Source organism: Harpia harpyja, chromosome 7 (assembly GCF_026419915.1).
Source record: "Harpia harpyja isolate bHarHar1 chromosome 7, bHarHar1 primary haplotype, whole genome shotgun sequence".
In the NCBI taxonomy this organism is placed as follows: Eukaryota; Metazoa; Chordata; class Aves; order Accipitriformes; family Accipitridae; genus Harpia; species Harpia harpyja.
The window spans coordinates 47,518,947-47,538,074 of NC_068946.1; the positions used below are offsets into that span (position 1 = coordinate 47,518,947).

Sequence of the window (19,128 nt, forward strand, 5' to 3'; positions counted from 1 at the left end):
TCTGTGTACATGCTGGGTTTAGTGCTTTGCAATACTGAAGATGATTGCTTGCTTGTATCTAAAATTTCTTTCTACCTGTCGTTTTTTTAAGATAATATTTCCAAAATAACATAACTCAAATGTCAATTTTTCCTCTCCCTCAAAAAACAAGATGTAAAAAAGTTTATTTGAGTATATATTTAAAACTCTGGATGCCATGCTTCAGAAAGAAATTGCAGATTCATCAAACCACACAAGCATGAATTTTTTGGGGGAGTAGAGGCTGCACTGACAATTCCTGAGGCCTTTCCAGAATTCAGTAGTATATAGCTAATAGCTCAGGATTAACTTCCAAATGGAAAGAGAGCATTGCTTTTTCCTTTCATGAGCTTTACATGACAATATTTTATGAACAGTCTAGATTTGCAAATCATGATGGAAGCAGTAGATGGAGCTGAAATTATTCCGTAAATATGCTACAGTACCTGCTTATTTAGTTTATTTGAAGCATTCCAAAACTAACCTGAACCTGGCTGTTGGTTTTGTTAAACAATTCAATTTTTACTGCATTTCTTATGTTGAAAACTGATAGAAACTTAATGTATTTGTGAAAGTTGTAAACTTTCTTTTGTGTTACTATTGTTCTTTTAGGAGATACGGATTTAGCAGACAACCAGGAAAAACAGAACAGGTAAAAAAATACTAATTTTAAATACTCAAATTGTGGGAAGAATTGCATTGTTTTTGGTGAAATGTTGGTTACTGTAAGATCTTAAAGGAATACAACAGAATAAACAGCTATAACTTCTATTATTACCATCTCTTAAAAATGACTAACCTGAACTAAACATCTGCATGCCATGAAAGATGTAATTGATTACTGTCTCCTTTTTTAAAGGGTTTCCTTCATCTGTACTCAAAGATCACATTTTGCAAACATTTTTTGCTTAGAATAAAGAGGGTTTGGGTGTTTTGTTTTGTTTTTTTAATGTGAAGTAATGACATATCCTGTCTGTTTAGTGAGTACCTTTTAACTAAGTGTTCCATGATGTGATCATTAAAGAGTTTTTCCCTTTTCTTTTTAAAGAACCATTCAGCTTGGCAAGAAACTTTGTAGGCATTTATTACATAACAGGTTATTTAATATGATAGAGAAACATGATACCATGCCATAAATAAATCATAGTGCCTCTTGAAAAGTAGCATCCTTGCTGTGCTTTTGATGATTATGAAAGCACAAAATGTCCTTGTCAGAGTATTTGCAGTTTTGTTATTTCAATGCAGATATTACTTTGGCTACAAGTTTTTATTACAGAGTTAATGAAGAAATGCATTAAGCATGTCCTGGACCCAGCAATACGTTGACTATATTAAGGCTGCCTTCATTATCTCAGTATTCCGCATACAAATGTAGCATTTAAATTTTATAAATCTAGGCATACCTCTTTTTCCCTCAAAGTAACTGCCAGACTGCAGTCATGTTTATAGATTTTGTTTCTTCAAAAGTATTACTGACTTTGGAATATAGTATATTAAGTGGTCATCATGTTTGTTGTGTGAATTAAGTCTCCAGTAAGGCAGAAGTGGAAGATTAAATAGGTTAGTGGTGCAATAGAGTAACCTAGAAATTGAGTCTGTCTGTCACCAGTTCTCATTAGTTTAGTGGTACAAATTCTTCTGACTGAACTAGGCAATTTTACACTTTTTTATGATGTGTGTTTGTTATACCAATATTAAGTTACAAGAAATGATTTATGTAAAAAAAAGTAAGCTTTCTTCTATATAGCAGACATCATATGCTGGAGTAGCTAGTTGTCTTGTGAGGTTGGTAGTTCTCAGAAGGCTGTGGAATAAGGGATCTTTGCCCCAGATGTGTCCATAGCAAGCCAGAGACACTGTCTTGAACAACTGGAATACTTGTTAAATCAGTGAGGGTTACATTTCAGTTGACATGGAGTGTGAGGATGTTCCAGTAGCTGAAATGTGTTTGTAAAAACAGAACAGCTATATTCCAATTTTCTCCTTGCTGTCTTTCTTAATACTTAAGAACACGGGAACTAGCTGCAGTATTTTCTTAATTTTTCTTTAAAAGGCTGAAGATAAAAAAATTGTGCTACCTCCAGGGCTTGCAGCAGCGGGAAAAGCTGAGCCTTGTGATGAAGATGACCTTCAGGCTGCTGAAGAGGTGTGCCACATGCGTAGTAGGCATGGATGTTACTAACTTGGGGGGAGGGCAGCAGTTATCACTGCCCAGTCATTCTCTGCAAGAAGGAAAATTTCCATGCTTAGCTGAAGAGAAAGTTGCTTCCCACAGGAGAATATGGAACCTGAAATTGATGCACAAAATTAAATGTTTGTTGATGTTTAATACCAAAAAATTCAAGTTTTGTTTTGGAATCCAAGCATTTTTAAAAGGTCAGTTTTCAGTTGACAATGGGAGCTGAATACTCCGAGTGAACCTGTACTGTTATAAGGAATTTTCCTTAAATTTGGTAACTTTAGCCACCTCTTCTTTAACTTTCATAGACTTACTGTCCCATTACATGCATTGAAATATATGTTATATGATACTAATTGTATACATATATCCCTGTCACTAGGCAGAAGTTAGTTAAATAATGATAGATAAATTGTTATGTGTAATTCCTCATATTTTGCCCTAGCTTCGCATTAAAACTCTGATGACTGGAATGGCTGCAATGGCAACAGAAGAGGTAAGCAGCATTTAAAACTGATACAGCTTTGTTTAAATTATGGTTGATTATGGCAATTATTCCTAAAATTGGGTTAATGGTGAGTCTGAAGTCTTAGAAAGACTGCGTTTAAATTTTCATGAAGGGAGTGCAAGAAAAGATGGTTGAATTGGGAAGACAGTAATTTTTATGATGCTGGTGATTTAACCATTTGCCTTGAAATGACAAAAGCAATATAAATAAGTACCTCTTTCAAGTGGTTTCTACAAGGAGAACTTCAGGGGAAAGACATCACAGTGCAGCTACCCAAGATGCAGTATGATCTTCCTTTATTCATCTTGTGAAGATACCCAGAGGAGTAATGGTTTTACTGGGGAGAGTGGAGGAAAATTGCATGCCTTTCAGGGTGTTTTTCAAAGCACTGATATTTATAAACACCACCATTAGTCTAAGACACTGAAAATACTGGATATGTATCTTGTTTTCTTCACTAGTTGTAGTTAATGATATAATGGAACTTGTAGGCTGTTGTAATTTTGAAAATTCTTACGTTTTGATTTCTGGGTGAGAGGACTGGGAATAAATTCAGTTGTTAAACATTATTTCTGTTTATGGTGAAGTCACAGAAGAAAAAGGGTAGTAATTAGTCTAGTCTCAAAGTTGATTGACATGCTTTCTACTTGTCCTGAAACCAGGACACTACTGAAATCCACTGCAGAATTCAGCTCTACTTGAAGATTGTTTTTGTACCTGCATCCAATTTGAAAGGTGCATTCTTTCACACATCTGCATTTTTGTAGTTTGGCTCAAAATGTGGTCTAATAGTTTTATTACTGCACATGCAAAATTCAGTATACAGAATACAGTTAGAAGTTTTTGAAAATCTGAATTCAAATTTGCTAGAAGGTTGTAAGTGAGAAATTTCCATCAGCGAAGGGTTTTTTGAGGTGGAATGCTTCTTAGTCTTTTATTATTATTATTATTGGAGATTTTTACCCAGTGTAAAGGTTTTGTACGTTTCTGTTAAAATTAGAGCTTGGTGAAATTGCCATGTAAAAAGCACAGGCAGTTTCAAAACTCCAGATGTTTTCTTGACACAATTGCAGGGCAAATTGACGGCAAGCACAGTTGGCCAGATTGTTGGACTCCAGTCAGATGAGATCAAGCAAATAGTGTCAGAATACGCTGAAAAGGTAAGTGTGTTACCTGATTGTGTTTTATCAGGTCATGTTTGACAGCCTCTTAATTTAGGCCTTAAGCTTCCAACTTAATTGCCATGGTTCTCTTGAAACACCACTGTTTCATGTATGCTGTGGATAGCAGCACAGACAGGATTCAGGAAAGTATTTTAATGAGATTTAAACATGCACAAGCTTTTGGTGTGGTTGTGTATATTCTGAATTGTATTCATGAGTAGTTTGGGTTTAAGTAAATGTTTTAATGAATAAAGAAGGGCCTGAGTTGATGTCTATTTGAACTAGAGCCCTAAACTCTTAATGCATTTAAAAAATGTTCAGTGTTAAGCACAGAAATACAGTTCTGTGGGCCTGCTCAGAGAAAAATCTAGGCCTCCTCTGCTCATATTTTCAGACATTGGGATCTTACTCGCACTGGTCTCCAATTCTCAGTCATGCCCTAGATCTCTAGTTTTGAATCTAGTATCATCAAAAGCAAACCTTTGTTGCTTTTAGAAGTTAAGGTAATTAAATGTGCATATTGGTTCCATTTATTGTGTTCAACTGTGATTGTTTTTACAGTAACGTGAAAACAAAATCTGGCTCTTCAAGCAATTAATACATACAATACATCACTGCCAGATATGAGTTATAGGTCGCTCTAATTTGTCCAATAGTCTTCTCATATTTCTTCCTTTTTGTTGACACATATGAGGCATGGCGCTTTCCCGTTTGGGAGATAAACCCTATAACTCAACAGAGTCTCGATAGCAAATTCTTGGCCTTTCTTTATTATAAAGGATTGGAAGAACAGAAGCCCAAGGGTCATATTTCAATGTTACATTGCCTCTGTTCTGAGAGAAGGCAGCAGGACCTTGACTATTATAGTAGAACAATGATTAATACTCTGGAAAGTAAGAACTGATTCAAGTCAAACCAAAAATATATTGCTCTTCAAATCTACTGGATGTGACCAAAAAGAAATTTCTGTGTGTGCGTGCATGCGATAGGAAAAGACAATTAAGGATGTTATCAAACAGTTTATTGAAGCATCAGCAATGTTTGGCTAGAGTTCTAATAGTTTTAACCCCTTGTAACTATACATAGTATGAAGAACACAGCAGTGCTTATTTGTCTACCAGAGTCTTAACAGAATCCACAGGCCCAGTAAATATAGCTGGCAAACAAAATTCCAGATGTGATGTTGCCATGTGCCAGGACCTTTCTTACAAGATGGCATTTTTGCAGAAGATCAATGCATACAGTTTTCTGCATTTGCCCCTCCTTTCTGCTGCTGTGTTAACTTGCTGGGTAAATGGGAGAGTGTTGTTCCTCACTTTCTAAAAAATCCTGGCAGAAAATTATTAACGTGGCTTTCATCTGTCTATTCATCACCAGCTTTCTAAGGCCAATTATTCAAAGTAGCTTTGATTTTACTGTGTTAGGAGGACTCTTCCTCTGAGAATTCACAAGTATAGTCATATATAACAAGTGGTTTTGCTAGGACTAGAATAGGAGGAAAAGCTTGTTCCCTGGTAAAATGAGAGAATGACTAGAACTAGAGAAGTGCTGTCTCAAAACTACCCCTTTCAAAAATGCCTGAAGGAGAATCCTCTTCAACAGTTTTAAATGCTGTTTGCAAGTTGCTTATATCTTGAGAAGTTAACTCTGAATATTTTTAGACTTCTAGAATCCTGTATCAGAGAGTACTATGCACCCTACACAGTCAGTTGAAGTAGCATACAATAAGCATTTCAGCCATTTAGTATGGTTAGGGGTTGTCGTTCAAGGAAGATACTAAATTGGATATTTTTGTTTGTTTGTTTGAGGAAACCCTCAAAGATAAAGTGAGATACAGTGATCTTTATCTTTGGGTTCCTGAGCCTTGGGAGTGTCAGGGAAAAATGGCGGCAAATTACATTGAAATGACTGCTAAAGATCTACGTGGAACCTGACTGAAAACAGATATGAACTGTTACGGGGCTGGAGGCTGTTTGCTTCTCTTTTTTTTTTCCCCCAGTGGGCTTCAGACAGTGGACTTCAAATTGAGGCAGCTATGATGGAGTTAGTCACAGATCTAAATCTCTGAAGTCTGTTTGCTTGTAGGAGGTGGTTGAACATGAAGAGATAAAATGATTTACAAAGTTTGTATTTTTGTACAGAGACTTTTTTTTTAGGAATGCAAAGTTCTGCAGAGTAATGATTGAATTCTCTTTAATTATTGGAAAGTCTATAGCACTAATGTGTGTGAGACTCTCATTACAAAGAATAACATTAATTGCATATATTTCCTTCCTTGTTCCCATTTAAAACTTTTACACGTGAACAGTGGGAGGCAGGCTCTTAAAGTCTAGAATTATTCATTTATTTTGGCTAGCAGTTTTTGAGCTGCCATAGATTAGTGATCCTCATGCATGATTAATATGGCATTTTAATGTAACAAATTCTGTCATACCAAATGAGGCTACTAACACTTTTTGTTTAACTTGTTTATTTGAATTGGCTAAATCTTTGTAGGGCCGTTGCAGGAAACATGGAAGAATGCAGAAGTGAGTCTACACCTGTCAGTGGTGGGAATATTGTGTGTTAACAGAAAAGTTGAAGGATGTATCCACATACCCCTTTTTGTCATGTGTAATTGAGTTCTTGTTTTGAGATAGAGTAGCAAATTGATAAACAGTCAGAGATGCTAGTGCTCAGATACAGCTTTCTTAAATTATGTTCAAAAGGCAACTGCTGTTTTCAGTCTAGTAAGAGGCCAGGTAACAACAATAGTGTCAAAAGCAAAGTAGCTTCTATAATTTGTGTTTTCTTCCTTCTATGCTGAAAGATGCATTTTTCTACACCAATTGGAACCCAATTCCTCAGTAACTTTAAAGCTTTAGCGTTGCTGCAGAGCAGATCCTTAGCCCACTTTGACTGCATGAGCCTTAACCCTAACTTTTTTATTTGCAGACCAGAAGGATTTTTCTGCAGAAACCTCTGTGGTGTAGTGATGGTTAATTCCCATTTTCAAAAAGCAAGCTTTAACAGTCCACTTCTTGAGACATGACCTTTTCTTTCTGCTAAAGCTGTACTGTATGTATTTTTACTATTTTTGCAGGATCAGTCTCAGACTGGTTTAGCTCATGTTTTTCTCTTGAGTTTCCAGTTTTCTTGATTTGCATGTTATGCATATTAGATAGGTTAATCGTATTGTGAGAAGGATGGGGTCTTAGAATGCATGACATGATGAGGGGATGTGATTTGGCTACATAATGAGAGGAATAAGTAAATCTGAGTGTGCATTTGTTGAATAGTTCAGTGTTATACGTGTTGCTTAGAGGCATTTTTCCTTTCTGAACAAATGGAAAGAAAGTACATGAATTGTTGGTTAAGATGTCAGAATTGGTCTTTTCTTGCTGTGGATGTGAAAGTCTAACAAATCATCAAGCTGCTTTTGCATATGAATAACATAGAAAATTGAGAAGAGGAAGACAGGTTTTGCCTCTTACTTTCATTTAAAATTAAGCTGTTAATGAAGACCTGCTTACCCATCTGCCTGGAGTGGATACCAGAAGCAAATATGAGTGAGGAGTATTTCATACTTCTTGTAATGTTTTTGCTGATTATACATTGTAGTGGTTGTCAACATTTGGTAGTGATTCAAAAAGCACTTAGTATTGAACTCTTTGACATACTCTGCAAATTAGCACCTGAAGTACTTGAAAATTAACTTTTTCTAACGCAATATTGGCAAATGGATTAACTGGAAAAAGAAGTCTGAGTGCATGAAGCAAATTGCCAAAACAGGTGGATGTAACTATTAAAGTGAGGACTTTCAAAAGGTACAAATAATGTTTAGGCAAATAGTGACTTAGACATCGAGCTATCACTGATTTTTAATCATTCTTTTGTCTACTGCAAATAGACAATTTCTATTCTAAATGTTATTCCTGGTAAACAATATTTCTGGCAGCTTTCCTTTCACAATTCAGAGAGAACAGGAGACTGAATCCAGATTGCTGTCTTCATTATGTATTTATGAGACACTTTCTTGGCAATGCATGCTGGATTGAGTAGTTTTCAAAGACTGGTGTCCATAGTATACATGCACACATAAAAAACCGCTTCGAGTGGTAAATGTATCTACCACACTGAGTATGACATTGTCATTCAGCATAAAGATGCATCCAAGCTGGTGCTTCAGAATCTAAATACATAATTGTTCAAGGCTTTTGAAAGTTCTGGATCTACTTATTGGGGTATGGAGTATCTCTAATACAACAAGTTCAGTAAATACCACTGCTTAAGGTGGTTTTTAGAATGTTTGTATTTTTTCCATTTAAGAACTCTACCAGGTTTAACTGTAATGCTGATGAAAAAAATTATTTCTTTCTGCTAGTACGCTGTAGTATTTTCCACCTGTCCCAGGGCACCTGACTTTATTTTTAGCTTAGTTTACCTGTTTCCTTTGGGATATAATTCAGTTGTTCAGCTGCTTCGTTGTCTTTATGCGAGATAAGTTGGTAAGTCATTCTTTCTGTTGGATAGTGGGACACAGTTCTTGGTAAGTATCGCAGGTGTGTCCCACTTCAGTATTTCCTGAGCTGCTGAAGAAGCAAAAAATAATGGTGTGAGGTCCAACAGGTTGTTGTTACTGTTCATTTTAGCAATCCGAGCTTTCTGCTGAGGAGCGACCAGAAAGGCTTGGAGCTGCCCAACAACATAGAAGGAAGGTGGCATCTCTGAATAAGCAGATTTTGCAAAAAACCAAACTCCTGGAAGAGGTAAGTATTGTGTGTGTAATAAAGAAGAAAACAATCATAAATGTGGTTGATCACAAAAGTTTTTTGCCATCCAGAAAAGACTTGCAGGCTGTCTTCTGTAGCAGCAGTTTGTCATGCTGAACATTCATTTCAGCATCTCTGAATGTCTTGCTTGCGCATTTATTACTAACACAATGTGTGGCTGATTTTATGTTAAAAAATTGTATAGCCCTGTCTGTGAGGAGGGGGCTAGCTAATCAAAATATGCTTTTCCTTTTTTTTTTTTTGCATACCTCTCTTGGAGAAAAACAGAGTATCTGCATTTGACTTGTTAGCTATAGTGTTGAATGGGCTGGTTTCACAGTTTCAAGAAACAATTTAGGAAGTTACTCTAGAATGTGCGACAAATGACTTTTTATCACTTCCTGTCCTTTACATGAGCCAGTTTGTCTCACTGACTGAGGTGGGTTTGTTGCTTGCTTGTTTGTTAAGGGGTGTTTTTGCACAGTCACTGCTTGGTTCACATCTTCACATTTGTTTTAGGGGGGAAAGACTCTTGAGTTTGTGACTGATGTTCTGTTCATATCTATAAGTAAGAGCAAGAACCACCATTCCTGTATTTTAACCTACTTATGCTATTGCCACTTAAGCCCAGAAAAGTATAAGTGGAAAAGCTATGCCATTAATGAAATGTTGCTTTTAATTATGCATACTGCTGTAATCAGCACCATACCATCTTTAGCTTGCAGAATCTGATGAAAACATACTGCATCAGAGTGAGTAATTGGAAGAGTTTGCCAAAACACAAATAGTACTTGAGGAAAAACTGTTGCTGATGACTTCTGTGATTGATACTCTGTCAAGTACAGCCCTGCTTCAGCAGCTTTCATCTGTTTTTTGTTTTGTTTTGCTCTGATCTTGTCAGTAATGTCTTAACGCCTACATCTTAACTGGTTTTACCTATTAAATGTTGGCGGTACAGGGGTTCCAAAAGATAGGTGTCTGTATGGCGCATTTTATGAGACAGTGATCTGTTCAGTTTTACAAACAACAGAAGTGAAAGAATGGTAGCTTTGAAAGCCTTACCTACTATGGTATAACTGTGAGAGCACTAGATTTTAAACCTTCCTGCTCAGCCACTTACTAGACCTGACTTATTTTTTTATTTATTTTTAAAATGAGAATAAAATAGTCTCTAACAGTGCAATAAAGTCTTTTATTTAAAGGATATTTATCCCTTCAAAACTTAAATCTCCTTTCAGTAAAGCATCTGCTATGACCGATTTTTTTGAAGTCTCTGACTAACATTCAAATAATACTGAGTTTAAATAAAGCTATAGAAATAAAACATGCACAAAAAATTGGGAAGACTAATTGTCTACCCTGTCTTTGCTTCTTCCTTGTTTTTTTCCAACTTTAAGCTTTATGAAGAACTGGTGCGGGTTCTTCATTTATTTTGCACAAAAAAAGACTTTCAAAGGGTGGAGTATGGCTGTTTTAACTGGTAAATATTAGAATGCATTTCCGTTGGAACATGCTGAACTCCTTTCATTCTTCTTAAACTGATACATTTCTGTTTGTGTTGTCCTCTGGCATGGCCCATCTGTTAAAAGTAGCATTTTTTCATAGTCAATAACTACAATTATTATTTGCACTGTATATTGAATGTAAACCATGTCTGTCACAATTCCCCTCCATTCTGGAGTGAAATATTAGAAAGTATTATGATATACTATAATTATGATATACTGAAATTAAATATACTTTTTTTTTTACTTGAGTTTGTATTCTTTTAACACTTTGGTAATATGAATTTTCCATGTCTTTTATGTGAAGCGTAACTTTGGTGCCCTGTCAAGGTGATGACAAAATATTGACAATAGCTAGCATTTAAATGCAGACTGAAGTGTCAGGCTTTCAGAATCATAATATGGGCTTACAGATAGTTAAATCCTACGTGAATTCCCATGTTGGTTTGAGGGTTTTTTCCCCTGAAGTAGACACACAGATTACAGAATGAGATCTTTGGAATTTCAGAAGTGGGGGGAAAAGAGGAAGTTCAGTGTGTACAAAATCATTGCAGTACGTTTCTGTCACACTTTAGTTCTTTTAAACCATGAAGGCTGTAAGACAAATACATGTGAAGGGAGATACAGATGTGCTGCGTGTATATTGTAGAATGGAGACAGATGCTGGCGCTCGCAGCATCCACACTGAGCTAGCAGGTTGCAAACCTGTTCCAGATGAGCTTTGTCATCATGACTGGCAATGGTTTACGACTACCCTATTATAAAAGGGGGCATGTTTGCTCAGGTTTAAGGATATTCTGGTACAGTTTGACAGATTTTGGATGGATTTTGGTTGTGTCCACCAGCTCACATCCATCTGCAGTTCTTCTGCAGGCAGTATGTAGACATACTGGAGGCATGTTCAGTTTGCATGTATGTATGTACTAGAACACTGCACCACAGCCCTTGCATTGTGAGAAAAGTTTGTGTTCTTGGAGGAAGTTAGCCCAAGCTTTTTTTTGGGGAAGACAGCCTAGGTACGGCTGTGTAGCAAGAGAGGCATTAGAAAACTGCAACAGCTAGCTCGGGTTTCAAAAAATGAAAATGTGCACTAGCACAGTTCTGTTTCCTTGATCATTCTTGCCTAGCTGAGCAGTAAGAGAGGCTGGTAAACGAGCTTAGCAGTTGTGGGTGGCTTTTGCAGCTATTCTGTGTTGGGCTGTTATGATCCGGAAGGCAGAAAGGATCCATCCACCAATGTATGCAGTCTCAATGACTGAAATGTTCAAAAGCATTTTTTCTGTAGCAGATGGCTTTTACATTCTAGAGAATTGTAGCATAGTGTGGCTACTGAATTAGTAATACAGAGTATGCCTGTAACTAAATATATGTTGAGTGGATTACATTTTCATGCCTGGTGCAAGTAATTCCCTTTACCAGTTTCCCTGGCATATGAATGAATGTATTTGCTTGCTTTCCACATACTGCTGAGAAGAGAGCAGTTTGGGGTGGGGAGGAAACATGGTTGTAAACCACACAAAATTGGTAGAATCCTTCCTTCATTACAGAGCTGATTTTAACTGCCAAACAAACTTCATTAATCCACAGGAAAACTTAAGTATTTTCTAAATCTGTTGTCATGCTATTTGCCATTTTAACAGTTGAGGGCCCTTCAATTCTGTGTTGCTTATTTCTAGTACATAGCAGTCTCAGTGCTATTTTTTTTATATGGGAAAAAAGTACTGACCGCTATAAGCCAAATATAATTCTTTTATTGCTTTAGTAGAGTAAAAATTTCCTGGCTGAATTTTTTTTTTACCACTTGCCAAAGACAGCTTTTGAAATCAGTGACAGTGAAGACCCCCCTTTTAAAAAAATGTTTGTGAAGTTTTGGCTTCAATACTGCAGTAAGTTTCAGCAAGAGTTCTCTTAACAAATAGTTCTTTAATCTTTATTTCAATTTTCATGAGATGTGGACTACAGGCTTAGATATTTTTTTTTTTTCCCCCCAACTAGTTAGAATTCAGTCTATTGGTGAATTATTGGTGCAAAATATTAAAAACAATGAAAAGGCTTTCTTTTTGTAAATTCAGCTGTGGAAAGGGATGAGCAGAGTGTTGGGTCACAGCTAACAGCAAACTAAACCAGCATGAAAAGAAGTGGAACAGAAAGCAAGCCAAATGTGCATTTCTTTGCAACATTTCTGCTCCACTTTTGTAACCCATGTCCCGTTTTTGTTGTTACTATTTGCAATGTTATCTTAAATCATAAGGACTTCAAAGAAAGATGTTCTTGTCATATAATTTAGAGGCTAATTTTAGAAGTGAAATATCCAGTGGTGTTTTGTTAACTGACATCTTATTAGACTTTCCATGGTTACACAAAAGAAAATCATAAACCAGCTTGCTTATTTGGTGTGGACATGTCTATGGTATGGTGCCATGGTGCTTTTATGGAAGTCTTGAATCACCCTAACTTACTTGGAGAACGAAATGGGACTCTCTTCTTAGCCTGGTGTGAAAGTAGGCCAGTATAACCAGGCTAAATAACTTAGAGCAATTTAGCAGAGATTCTATAATTTATTATTCTGTTGGCATCCATTTTGTAAAAGCTGCTGGTTATTCTGGGTCCTAATACATCTAGAAGGTCAGGTGGAAAATGTTTGCTGTTATTAATTATTCAGTCAGAATTCTTGCAATCAAATGTTCTCAGAGTAGATGACAAGAAAAGACAGTGTTTGTGATGGTTGGCCTATTGTTTAATAAACAATCATTATTAACAGCTCAAATACTGCTATTCACCTTTACAGGTGTAATTAGCATGAATATAGAATCAAACTCTTTTCTTTCTCTTTCATAATAGTTGCAAGCTAAATGTACTGATCTGCAGGCAAAATGTACTGAAGCGAAAAAGACATTAACTGAGGTAATCTTTCTTTGTTTTTCTATGTACTGATACTAGCTGAATAATTTTTGAGAAGCTCTGTGTGTAGAGGAATGTATTAAATGGTGAAGGTGTTTGACAACTTAACTCACTGATCCCATGGTGTGGGAAAGCTAAGTACCATGAATCGTTTTATGTGTGGAAGTATATTTCAATTTATTATTAATTCCAACCCTTAGGTTAAGAGTTACAGTGAAAAGCTGGACAAGGAATTGGCAGCCTTAGAAACAATAGAATCCCAAGCAGATTCTAGGTAAGTTTCTTCCTTTGTGACCTTTGAAGTTCTGAAAAATGATGGTTTTAAAACAAATCATTCAATGTTTCTTGCTTTGGCAACCTATACAAATAACTGAAATTTAAATAATTCTCCAGCTTATTTTCCTGTCTTTGGAAAGCATTACCATAGTATTCAGTTGGAATGAAAAGTGTCAATCTGTAGTTGAAAATAATTGTAGGTGTTTAAAGCAGAAGAACCCTAGACACATTTGATAAGTAGATGAGGCCTTCCTGATTTATGTTCTTCATATTTGAAGCCTTCATCTCACATAAATTAAATAGGAGTCTAAAACTTCCACAATAATGAGGTCAGAACATAGCAAAACCATCAAAATACTCAGTGTAATAATACATTTTTATTTTGATCTTGGTATATCAGTGACAATACTTGGGTTTTGAATTTACACAGATTTCACTGGAAATTTCTTTAGAACTAAGCTTGTTCTAATGTCTTTTGGTTCTCCATCTGTTTAACTTAGAAACTAAAAATCTAATGTGGTTTACTGGATCTTCAAATTTAGCATATTGCAGAGTCTGCGAGCACTGGTGGCCATGAATGAAAACCTAAAAAGCCAGGAGCAAGAGTTCAAAGCACATTGTAGGGTAAGCTTTAGTATCTTATAGAAGGATTCATTTAAAACTTGGTAAATAAGCATTGTACTTCTTCCTGATTTGTTGTTGTGTTGTGTGTCCCTTTCTGTCATCTGTCCACCCCCACATTTACTGGTATTTTCAGGTTTATAGTGAACATTGCCACCAGCTTAATTTGCAGCTGAATTATGGACAGTTGCCCAGTTGTGCAGTGTATCATATCTACAACAAGGCTGATGACCAAGAAGGTTGGAACTGGATTAACCAGAAGGACTTGCCCCTTGCTCTGAAGCAGGGAGGTATAAGGAAAGGCTGCCAAAGGCATCTGTCTGAATTAATGTGGCCTTCAATGTTCTGTTGTGCCTGGGACTCCCTAATACAGGGTAGTTCCTAGACATGAAATGCCAGATCAGCCCTGTACTGGTCACAGCTTTGGCTCTTCTCGTTCCCATTACCATTCTGCTGAGAGCAACTTGGGATGGGTTGACAGGGAGCACTAAAATGTAAATTTGAGATTGGGCTGTACTAGATACCCCCGTGTGCTATTCATAACTTGAAATGGATTGTCTCTTCTTGGATAATGCAGCTGACCGTGACCTGAGGAGCGGGACAGTGCCAAAGAGGAGGGCTTCATGAAGGCCCCTAGCTTTGGAGCAACCCACCAAAAGAGACAAGACTGAGATGAAGCTATTGCAGTTTTCAGAGCATGTTTCACTTTTACTGCTTAATTGCTCTGTTTTGCTGTCCTGTTTACTGCTGTGTTTATGGACTTCCTAGAAATATGGTCAGAGAGAATTGTTTTAATTTTCTTCTATTTAAACAATAGTGGATGGGATTTAATAGAATGAAAAGAAGTAAAAAGAAATAGCGCCTTGAGGCATAGGCTGAGCATAGGAACCTCATTTTCCCATACATACTCCTTTGGAAAGCTCTAAAGAATTGTAATGAAAACTACCTTGCAAGTAACTTTAGGTTTGTTCATTTTTACAACTGTTGCAGTCCTATGCTCATGCTGTTGCTATTGTAATACTCCTTTGCTTCCTCAGTTTCATCTTCCATGTCACTCATTAGTTGTCTTGGCTGGATCTAGTGTATTTGTAAGAAAGAAATAAATCTTTTCCTGTGTTTGATAAAAGCAGACAGTTTTATGTAATAAGTAATAATGGATGCCTTACCCTTAAGCAGGGAATGCTGTTTAATCTTACAAATTTAAATATACAGTGTGTGGTCAGCTCCAGAAATTTTTTTTTTTTTTTTTTAAGGAAGAAATGGAGAGACTTCAACACAATATTGAGAATTTGAAAGCTGAGGCAGTGGAAAATGCAGAGGAACAGGTAATAGCAAATGTCGAAGTTTTTATTTTCAATTTGTGTTTTAAAATGTTGTTTTAGGTCCTTCTGACTTTTGGAACATTCTCATAAGTGTTAAAGTGTCTGTTGCAATCTCTGAAAAATTCAACAAAGTATAAACATTCAGACAAGGTGTACAGACAATCTTTCAATACATACCTTCATTTTAAGTGTGACTGTTGTAAAGCAGTGGAAGAACTATTGACAAATCTTAAAAACTAAAATATCAAAGCCTTAAAAGCTAGCAAAATGCACTTGTTTACAGTAAAAGATGTCAGTTTTTTAATGCAGATAATGAATCATTGTTAAAAAAAATAACAGCAAATGATGGTGTTACTGTGGGAGCCATTAAATGGAAGATAGACAAATACAGAAAACAAACCCAGTCTGCACATTTTTGCACTACAGCTCTCGTATGCTACCATAATACACAATTGTTTTGGGTTCTCAAATTTTAGGAGCCGAATAAGATTATAGAACAGCAATACAAAACTGAGAAGGATAAACTTCAAAAGATCCGGCTGTTACTGGTGAGTAACTCTTTGTAAATTTACTTGTACAAAATTATTGACATTTCTCTTATCTTGTAACTTCTAATACTTCCTTTTGTTGTTCTAATTTAAAAAAGTTTTTCTGTCACAAATCAATTACAAAAAAAATTAAGCCTCAGCCAACACTTTTTTAATTAATTATGTAGTAACAAAATGTTGCTGGGGGGGGCTTCATCCATTTTAAGAAGAGAACAAGAAGAGGCTTTGTTTTCTCCCCTCCTAACTTTCTATTCAGGCACGAAGAAACAGAGAAATAGCCATTTTACAACGCAGGATTGATGAAGTACCCAGCCGAGCTGAGCTAACACAGTATCAGAAGAGATTTATTGAACTTTACAGTCAGGGTATGTATATCAAGCAGGAACATCCTGCTGAAGGCTAAAGCCCTGAAAAGAGGGCAATTACATTTTAAGCATATGGCATGTAACAACAGCACTTGCTAATTTTGTGGTATTTTAAGGGTCTTTTGGTATTCATGCTATACACCCTATTTTCAAGGTTTTGTAAGTTGGCTATAAGAACTTTCCTGAGGGTGAAACTTGATGCACAAGATCTCTGGAGTAAATTTTGTCTGCAACAGGTTCAGTCATTTAGGTTAATGACCAGTGTGTTTAGAAAGTCTTTAATTCACCAGTTACAAATGAGGTTGCTGTGAATTTGACGTGTTTAATTAATTGCTTTTAACATTAGATTATTTTCATCATTTTCAATGATGTAAGATATCTGGTTCTGAACCAAACTATGTCAAGAACTACAAAGTAAAGGCAACTTCTTGAAGGGACTGTTTTCTTTCATTTTTTATTTATAAATGTCCTGCAATATCTTGGATCAGAGTACAAATTGTCTTTAACTTTTTTTTATGGTAAGAAGTTAGAAAATGGGGAAATGTGCTTGGTTGACTTTTTGGATAGGCATGTGTTTGCTGTGCATGGATGGTATGGAACATGCAAACTGAATAAAACTTTAAAGTTGTTCCATTAAACTGTTAAGAGACCAGTATACTAGCTGGTGTATATTTAATGTAGCTTGTGTATTAGCATATGCTAAAATAAGTTTCTACCAAGAAGAACTAGCTAATGTTTTAAAGATATTCTGCATTTATTAAATATGTGTGCAAACCAAGCTCTTGAAGGTTGAGCAGTTCTAAAAGTGTTACTTAACTTTGATTCAAATCCCTTGCCCTGGTAAGGCATAAGGCATCTCTAGTGACATAGTCATGTGCTACCTTCCATGTATGTTGTCTAACTCGGTGTATGGAATAGATGTACTTTAGTGAGTACAAATCCAGTACTGTCTTCCCCCCACTTTGCTTCTTATGTGCCATGCACTTTAGTTAATCAAGTCCAGCTATAAAGACAACTTTGTTGTCTTGCATTGAATTTTCTACAGACTGTTTTCTCTGTCATGTCTAAGTGAATTCAGACAAATAATCTAAGAGCATCTACCTGCTCAGAAAATGAGGGCTTCATTTATATATGAAGTACGGTACATATATATGATTAAGGTCGAAGAGATTTGTGCAGCATTGGGTGTAGATTTAAGATGCTTTGAATTTTATGGGACTTTTGTTTTCTATAGTACAAAATATGTGTAGTAAAAGGATAACACACTGCTCAGTCGTTGACGGGAACCTGCGTTGTACAGGCTAAGCTTTTGGAAAAATGAGCTGAAAATCTCTAGCAAGTTTTTCTATGAACTGTGGTATTTTTTTAGAGGCTTTTCATTTAGCCAGATTCAGGTGATATTCAGACTTGCCAACCCCCCCCCCCCCCCCCCTTTTTTTTTTTTTTTTTTAAACTTTGATCGAAGGGCCGTTGGTCAAGACAGTCTTCAGCGATGCCTTCCAACCTCAGTGATTCTGTGACTATGTACTAGAATGCTTTTAAATTCCAATATTCCATGCTTTATTTTTCACCTAGCTGAACCTCTTCCCTTGAAAACTTTAAGGTGTGGTTTCAAGAGAATCAATGAGCCAGTTGGCTCCTTCTTCCTCTTCTTTCTTTGTCTGTCTTACCTTACATGGGCTCTGGTGTGTGCCCGTAAGGCTTTGTAAGCTGGTACAACTTTCTAATCCAGTAGAAATCCTGAAAAGTTTTCTTCTGAGTTGGTATGGGAATCCATTCATAAAAAATCTGTGACTACCAGAGCTGCTGCAAGAAAGGGAAAAGCTGCACAAAGGAAATGGTTTGGGAAAGGCCCCTTCCATTTGGCAGCAGTCCTGCAAAAACCAAACTAATTAACAGAGCACACCTGAAGTAAGCCTATTGGTGATCCTTGTGTTCACACAGTTTTTCAAGCAGCAGCCTGATTTCAGCATTTGGAAAATCTTTGTGGAACCTGCTGAATAGCCCTTACTAATTTGTCAACCTGTCCCAGGCTTTCCTGAATTCCTCAGTGCTTTCAGGCTCCCGGTACTCAGTATGTTTCTCGAGGCTACAGCACGTGCAGAACATGTGTCACAATCATAATCTGGCAATGAGAATGCTCTTTGGTCCTGAACATTTTACTACTGCAGAAGTAGTCACTGCTGGATTTCTGTCACTAAAACATTCAACTTCAAGCTATGGGTTGCTGTTGGGCTTCGGCTGGAGAACAGAATTGTACAAATCAAAAGTTGGAATTTCTTTAAAAATTTGGATGTTTAATGACAACGTGATGTAGGAGGGAGGTCATGCTTACAGTAAGTGGTTCCATTCAAAAGCTTAGTCCAGCGTATCAGTTCAGTAAAGGTTTTATTTAAAGATGGCAACTTGTTAGGCTTTAGAGTTTAATGTAATGAGCATAATTTCACTCAGGTTTATATTTTTTAACCCAAATGTTTTTTCCAGGTTCATGATTCTAGACAGTGCTTAATACATTAACAGTAATTTTTGCCAACTGTCCTTCTCTGTTGAACTCTTTCCTTGGGAATCACAAATATCTTAGGTTTCTTTAGACGTTGAAAAACTAAAGAATAGATGAACACTCAGCAGATTTGAGAATCAGTCATCATCTTGTAGGCCCAAAGGGGAATGCATATCTGAGCCTTACCTCCCCCACCAAGCTATGACCAACACCTGCTGTAATCACCTAAACCAGAAAGTATTATTTAATTCTATCAGCATGAATAAATTGTAAGAAGAGAAAAAAGGCTTTGAAACAGTAAAAGCTTTCTTGGGCTTCTTGCACATGTGTAGCTTAAAATATATAGTATAATGCACTTCTTTTCCACGCAGTACTATCAGATTATCTGTTTCCTATCTGTCCCTGCTGAGCCTGTGCCTCTCTGCCACCATGGGCGAGCTGCGCAAGGGCAACTGTTAGCAGCACAGCAGC

General features: G+C 36.6%; 1 protein-coding gene across 3 annotated transcripts in view; it reads left to right on the top strand.

The window, feature by feature from the left end:
• Positions 1–19,128, top strand: part of CCDC93 (coiled-coil domain containing 93) — a 52,683-nt gene that overhangs the window by 21,120 nt on the left and 12,435 nt on the right. For all 3 annotated transcript variants that reach the window (XR_008235917.1, XR_008235916.1, XM_052791756.1), the window contains exons 8-18: positions 631–670; positions 2,072–2,164; positions 2,643–2,693; positions 3,779–3,865; positions 8,500–8,616; positions 12,966–13,028; positions 13,226–13,299; positions 13,844–13,925; positions 15,176–15,247; positions 15,721–15,792; positions 16,049–16,157. Coding sequence is in view for 1 of the 3 variants with exons in the window: in XM_052791756.1 (XP_052647716.1) it covers positions 631–670; positions 2,072–2,164; positions 2,643–2,693; positions 3,779–3,865; positions 8,500–8,616; positions 12,966–13,028; positions 13,226–13,299; positions 13,844–13,925; positions 15,176–15,247; positions 15,721–15,792; positions 16,049–16,157 (860 nt within the window). In the remaining 2 variants the exon portion in view is untranslated. The remainder of the gene's footprint in view (positions 1–630; positions 671–2,071; positions 2,165–2,642; positions 2,694–3,778; positions 3,866–8,499; positions 8,617–12,965; positions 13,029–13,225; positions 13,300–13,843; positions 13,926–15,175; positions 15,248–15,720; positions 15,793–16,048; positions 16,158–19,128) is intronic.